We start from the raw sequence: 7,331 nt of genomic DNA, 5'->3' as shown, positions 1-7,331 counted from the left end.
ATAAACTCAGGTCATACATCTCAGAATTGCCACAGGCAGTTTAGGTTGTTATTTTTTTTTTCCAAGATGTGGACTGCCTCCAAGCTAACTTAATTCATATTTTAGAACCCCAATTTTCTTCTATTTCCTCCTTCCCCCACTTCTCCCTAAAGCTTTGGATAATTTTTCATCACTAAAAAGACCTATTTTCTTAAAATGGGCATTACCTATAGGACGCAAAAGGCAGACAATGCCAAGTCATTCCTGGTTACTCAAAACAGAAGGTACAAGAGGGTTGCAGGTGGTACCAGAACATGGCCCACAGAACTCAGCCTCACCAATACTAATTCAAAACTGTCAGTACTACAAGCTGTCAACACACAATCACAATTCTCATTTAAACAAATTAATAAAACTTGAATAGTCATCAGGCTTTCCATTTTAATTCCACTTTCTATTAGACTGTTGTCTCCAATGCGAAAGTCATTGATGTTTAAAATTAAAAATTCAAAATCATTACCAGTACTACAAGTATTGCTCTTTTGAAAAAAAAAAAAAAAAAAAAAAAAAAGTTTGATAAACGTTTGAGCAACTTGAAAGTTGTAGGATAGAGTAGGGAACTTTTGCAAGCTATTTACCATTTCCTAGTTGTAGTAGATGGAAGTGAGTCATCATTGTTAATCAATGTGAAGATCCAGATGTAGATTCCAATTTCCCACTGATATCAATGGGAATTAGAAACCAAAGCAACTTTCCATATTTTTTTTTTCCACAAGAGGAAAGGCAATCTGGTTTTGAATTAACAGCCATAGTTCCTTTCCAGCCAGCCCTATTCCATTCAATTTAAGAGCAAGCTGGAAAAGCCAGATGCCCTTTTCCATTGTGATTTAAAAGTGAGGTATCTACCACCCATGTAAAAACCCAGTGCACTAGCAAGGTTGACCCAACTTGCTTTTCTCAATCTTACGGCGGTGTGGAAGGAGATAATTAATTCTGTTTCCACTTTATTCTCAAACTAAGTTAGTCATTGTCTCCTAGACTCCCAGCTACATATGCATTCAAGGCAAACTTCTTATTTGGAAAGAATCTAAAGTATTTGATGCTATGAGGTAGCACCACAACATAATGGAATAGCACACACTTTTCATAGAGAAAACCCTAGCCTATTTATTTCCCTTTGAAAGCTATGGCCTTTGGTTCTACATATTATTATTCATGTAGCACTTACTCATTCTTTGTAGGAAAGAAAATGAGTTATTACAAAAAAGGACTTTTCCTGTTATTCTTAAACACTAGTGTGTGGTCTAAGCAGTAAAACCGCAGTGGGTAGTTCATTTGAAACTGTATTTCTATATTACATTTTATGTTACAGGTTTTAGTCAATATTTCTCCAAACTGCTGAGCTAATAATCTATTTTCAAATTGACTAGTTCTTTTGTTTTTGATTATTCATTAGGTTTTTGTATGAACCATGCAAATGCATGTTCTGCTTATAAGAAAGAGATTAAAATTAAACTTCAGAAGTGTCAACTTCCTAGCTTTTACCAAGAGAAATGCTAGTCATGGATATTAACTTTGTAATTGCCCAGTTAGTCATCACTTTTTCCCAACATTACTGACTTCCAAATCTTTTTTTAAACATTGATTGCATGGGCATGTTTCTTGCACAGTGGCTTATCCTTCTTGGAATAGAATGGTTGACCTTCCAAATTCACATGGCATACCTAGAATTAATAATAAACACAATCAGAAATCACACAGGAAAAAAAGCGAGAAAGAGAAAAAGAAAGAAATGTGATTATCAATTTGAACTGTATTTTTTTTCTGCTCACATGTTTCTTTGACTATGTCTAGACAATACAGAAGTACATTTGATTTCCCTTGGCAGGTTTCCTACTCCATGCTGAAGTTAGATCTTGGTTTGTATCAGCTCTCACTTCTGTATTTTCCTGCCACCACTATCCACTAAGTTCACTAGTTTCTATTAAGACCAACCGTCTTCAGCATGACATGTCCATAGTGCCTATGCAGACCTCAACAAATAGTGGCACACTCAAGCACATGTAGCTGGCTCAGACTTTAAGACCTGGATTCTGATTCCTGTAATGTACAATCTTACAATTTTAACAGCTCTGGTTAGCTACTATGGTCCCAGGGGTACCACCCTGCCAGGGTACCAACAGATACTCATTCCCCTCAGTACTTTGTTCTAATATTGGTGTTTATGTGACCAAGGAATGAGTCATTCAGACAGATGATAGCACTGAAAACAAATTACTTCTTACCAGGTTCTTTTTCAACCAATAGAATTCACTGCCTGGCTGCATAAGTGCCAGTGTTGACATAAAGCATGTGAAAATGCATGGCTGAGGGCGGGGCAGCCCAGATTTAGATCAGTTTTAACTGCCCTGGAACTGTATGGATACCCACACAGGGCACTGCAACACCACTTGCAAGGTCAGTGTTAACCAGAACCACTTAAGGAAGCCAGTACATCAGAATCTAGGAGCAATAACATTGTCCCAAATGCTTATGGCAGGCTTAAGACCTTAGTGATGTGCCACATCATGTGAAAGGAAAACCATGTGAATGGATATAAGGAAAAGCACATCAGAAAAGGTCACTTGTTTATTTGCATATGACTTTTAGCTGACTGAAACTAAAATTAGCTCCTGCAAAAACAGCTGTGAGAACTGCATTAATGAAACAGATTTCACCTCTACTAAAAACTGGGTTACTAATTAAATAAATACATAAGGATCCAGTTAAATGAACAAGCAAAAAAGAACAGGAAGCGTTCAGGTAAAATGTCTTCTATAAGTGACTAATAGCTCTTATTTTGTGAAGGAAAATGGCTGTCTTGGTATTGCTTTCCATGTTAGAATTTCAAAGATATTTCCGTATTCACAGAACACCATTGTGCTGCTACTCACTTCATGTACCCTTGAAAGACCAGTAGCCAGCTTAGCCTAAGATATTTATGGACATTTTTATACTTCCTACTCTTCAACCTGAATTTTAAAGTCTAACAAACATTAGAAATTCTCACTTGTGGTGTGGCCAACATACTATTTTTAACTAATTAGATGTTCGAACTATTACTACCTTAGGAACAATACACTGGGGAGCAGCACAGCTGCATTAGATCTATATGAAAAGTACCATTTATCATATGGCTTTTACTGCTTTGTGTGCATTGTGGGAATACAGCCACACTATATAGCTGTACGCACACCACAGACTGAAGAGCATGACCAACTTCTCTGTTCATTACTGTTCATTTTGTTCACTCTCTAAACAGACTCCTTGTTGCAAGTTTCATCAAGCATTCTGAATGGAATTGTAAACTGTGCTGCTTTGTAAAATTATGGCTATCCTCTTCAGTATGGTTTTAATTTATTCTATATCCTGATTTATATTTATTTGGTAAATACTAGAAAGAATAATAGCAAATAGTGCTATATGTAACGGTACATACAGACTCTCTAAAATTGTATGCTTTGTTAAAAAGCACCCACTTGTGATGGTCAAACTTAATAATTCTAATAAAAGTTTACAGAGGAGAAGAGAAATGACTCCCATTCCACTCCATCTGCAAGTAAAAAATGAAATTCAATCCCTCTGCATCCTCAGGCATATGTTAGTCATTTCTGCTTCCAGATCTTCTAATGTTACTTAACAACTTTTATCATAAGTATAAAGAAATGAGATAGTATTTGGTATAAAACCTACAGCACAAATGAAGCAGGTGTCATGCCAAGTGTGTCCAAGGGCTTCAATGAATTTATCTCCAGCTTCAACAGGAAAATCACAGCCATGGCATTTTGTGCTGAACAAAGCGATATAATCTAGAAACAAACAAACAGAAACAATTAATTTAGAACAAATTCTTTAACATAATCTTATTACACCCAAGAGAAATAAAGTTTCCAGCGAATAATTTTTATTATTTTTGCCCAGAGTTTCTTACTACATTCAGCGAACCCCTCCCCAAATGAAATTCTAAGCTGCTTTTTTCATTATTTAAATACAAATTCAGTGCAACACCCTATGTCAGTACAGAACTACAAGCTGTCACCACAAACACAGAGAACAAGCATCAAATTCAAAGTTATGTTTCTCACATTAGTCTTACATTAGCTTTAATGTATGTGGAAGCTATTTATACGGGCAAATATGGTCATACAAAGTACAACCTAATGGCCAGTAAGCGTTAACTTTAAGGGTGGTGTAGAAGCATAGTTTAAGTTTCCATGAGTAGATTTATGTCATCTATTTAATGTTGAAATGCTATGCTTTTTCTGCATTAAGAAAGAACATTACAGAAACCCCGTACTGGCTGCTTAATACGTTTTTATTTTGAATATCATGTCCAATATGGAATTACCTTGCCTTGGAAAAGAATAGCAAAAACTCAAAAGATATATGGAATTTTTGAGAGTAATTAGAGGCTATGGGAAAACCTCCAACTTTAAAGGGTAGGTACCAAGTCAGTCATGTTGTAGGATTTTCATTCTTCACTAGGAGTTACTCTGTTATGTAAAACTTGATTTGCACAACCATGAAGACTGCATCTCCAGAGAGAACTAGGCCAGAAGCATGTTAAATGGATAAGGCTGAGCTTACAGTGGGAATACCAGTTTAACCTTTGCCTGCTTCCTGACCCTGTCAGGCAACTCACTTGCATGGCAAGCTCCAGTTATTAACCCATATTACTCTTTCTATACTTTTGGAAATCCTGACCTTTTCTGATCTTAGTTGGCAAGAATCAGTTCATTTATTCCAGCACTCAAAAAGCAAAATCTGTACTACCATGTGTTGCACATCTGGGCAGAGCTCTTTTCATATGTTGATCAATTGTAGGGGTGAGTAGAAGTATTAAAAACAGCGTAGTAGAGAAAATAGGGGCAGCAAACCACACATACTGTATTGAAGCACTACCAGAAGAGTTTCTTGCCCCTGTAATATGTAGCTTTCTGGTTGATAGAATCTACCAGGCAAAGCATGGGGGACAGGAGCAAAAGTGGAGGGAGAGAAATGAAAGGTAAGGTGCTCTGGAACGTAGAGGCAAAAAGACCAGCACTCTGCCAGTCTATCACAAAGTGGAGAAAAATACCAAGAAGGAATCATTTGTATATGCAGGCAGTGGAAGTAAGATCCATTCTGGATGGGTAGCCGGTTTTATTTTATTCAGCAATTGCTTTATTCGTATGTTGCTTCCATACAACATAAAGTACATGATTACTAAACAGAAGTGTCCCGTTTGCCATACCTTTCTCACAGTATGGCTCTCCATCTTCCATGTGAAAGAGGCTATTCCCAAAAGGCTTCTTACAAGCGGCACAGACAAAGCAACTCGTGTGCCAAGTCTGTCTTAGGGCATGCATCACTTCCTGTAAAACAAACGAAAATCTCCAGCAGACTAGCATGCACTGCAACTACCTACTGAAGAACAAATACAAGGCAGAGATGTTCTAAACATTTAACTTCTGTATCAGCCAGTTTCTTTCCTCAAAAGAAATTACTGTGACATAAACTGAGTTCCTTTGGGAAGAGAGAGGAAATTGGACTGCAAACTTTCTAGAGCAATATATTTGCCAAAAAGAAACAACATAGTTCAGCCAGCTGTTTGTATCAACATGCCTAGCTGCTGTTGCAGGAAATACTTTGCACAAAGATTTCATTTTTTTTCTCCATTGTTTTAACATTATGAACTCTTCGATGCAAGAGTGTGATTTGTTAATTAAGTTGTAAAGGACAATTTTATCTCTAAGACCAAGAAATGCATGCCAGTGATAGGTGATTTAAGTCTGATGTTTTCAAAGCAACTTAGATTATGTACTCATTTCTTCAAGACTCTCACAAGAACTCTTTAGAAACTAATGTGAAAATTAAAAAAAAAAAAAGTTCTTAGATTTTAATTTATGTGATTAGTCTAAAAGAGTCTGCATGTGTGTTCCTAGGCCACGTGTTCATCACACAAAAAAAGCAAAATCCCCACAACTGATACTCTCTACAGAAAAAAAAAAAAAAAAAAAAAAAAAAAAAAGCTTGATTGTGTACAGGTCACAGTTTTTAAACACTTTTACACATGCTTGTTATGAGCCATGCTCTGTGTAATTGCAAACACTGTAAAGCAACTGTAAGTCTCTGTCATCAAAATGGGATGTCCTTAGACTCCTACCATGCTCAATTGCTTCTTCCTCCCCTACACAGATACCACGCTCATGAACAAGTATTTGTGTGACTAAACCAGGGAACAGACCTTTCTTTATCAAGCTACCTTAACCCTTAGCAGTTCTTTAGTCGTGTGCATAGCCACACAAAAGTTTATCCAACAACAAGAAATGGATAACATGGGATAGGAATAAATGATTGGAAGCAATGCAAGTGTTTAACAACTTCAGGCATGAGTATCAGCTTACAGTACTCATGAATGTGTATGTTCACCTGAACTAATGGAGAGAGTCATCAGCCAGACTCTGACTAACCCCCCTTTTTAGTCCTATCTATATAATATGCACCTTAAGCACAAAAAACAGATTTTATCAGTTTCTTTTTTCCATCCAGTACAGAGCAATCTCTACTCATTTTTATATTGTCATACAGAAGTCCTGCAAGTCCAAAAGCTGTTGTACTGAGCTCTGATGCATAGTTACCTGCTAATTTGTCAGTTGTACTTGTGCCCAAGAGTATACTTGACAGCGCATCTCTGTCCAGATGTCAAAGGACCAGATGCTCAACTGGAATAATTTTATTTAGCTTTGTTAACTTCAGTGAAACATTGATTTAAAGCAGCTGAGAATCTACATCTAATTTTGTGTTGCTTCTGATTAAATACCTAGATTCTGATTCTCTTTTGAGCAATTTTAAATCTCCATTGACTAAGACAAAAGGGACTGAAATCTATTTCCATGCTTTCAATCCAGTGAATAGACAAAATTGTCTAATTTATGGTTACCATATAGATCATTAGAGAATCACCATTGAGATTCATTAACCTCTGTTACTGTTTGCAAAACAGTTATCACTGATAAATAGGTTTGGATCCATTTATGAACCTCACTGAGCTAAGAAGCAAAAAACAGATTGAGAAATCTTATTAATATAAATAGAGGCAGCTGGCATCTTTGCTATTTTCCTGATGAAAATCCATAATGGGGAACTGATTTGCGCCAGCATTAATTAGATAAGTTAAGTCAGTACTCTGCTGCAAAATTACTCCTACTGCTGCAGCAAACAGGACTTGGTTGGAGCCAGAGCTTCACCATAAATGTCTAAGACTGCCATCCCTAATTGGCAGTTGCAGAGAAAAGCAAAAACATCTACTCTGTCAATACCACTATTTAGAC

General features: G+C 36.7%; 1 protein-coding gene across 5 annotated transcripts in view; it reads right to left on the bottom strand.

The window, feature by feature from the left end:
• Positions 1-471: 471 nt before the first annotated feature.
• The window catches only part of LDB3 (LIM domain binding 3), a 118,762-nt gene continuing 111,902 nt past the window's right edge, over positions 472-7,331 (bottom strand). For all 5 annotated transcript variants that reach the window (XM_084289741.1, XM_084289740.1, XM_084289742.1 and 2 more), the window contains 3 exons: positions 5,252-5,372; positions 3,712-3,827; positions 472-1,703 (listed from right to left, as the gene is read on the bottom strand). In XM_084289741.1, the coding sequence (XP_084145867.1) occupies positions 1,614-1,703; positions 3,712-3,827; positions 5,252-5,372 (327 nt within the window). In that variant the 3' untranslated portion in view covers positions 472-1,613. The remainder of the gene's footprint in view (positions 1,704-3,711; positions 3,828-5,251; positions 5,373-7,331) is intronic.

This window comes from Netta rufina, assembly GCF_964035555.1.
Source record: "Netta rufina genome assembly, chromosome: 7".
In the NCBI taxonomy this organism is placed as follows: Eukaryota; Metazoa; Chordata; class Aves; order Anseriformes; family Anatidae; genus Netta; species Netta rufina.
The sequence above is the reverse complement of the archived record's forward strand: the minus strand, read 5'-3'. Positions and strand labels throughout refer to the sequence as shown.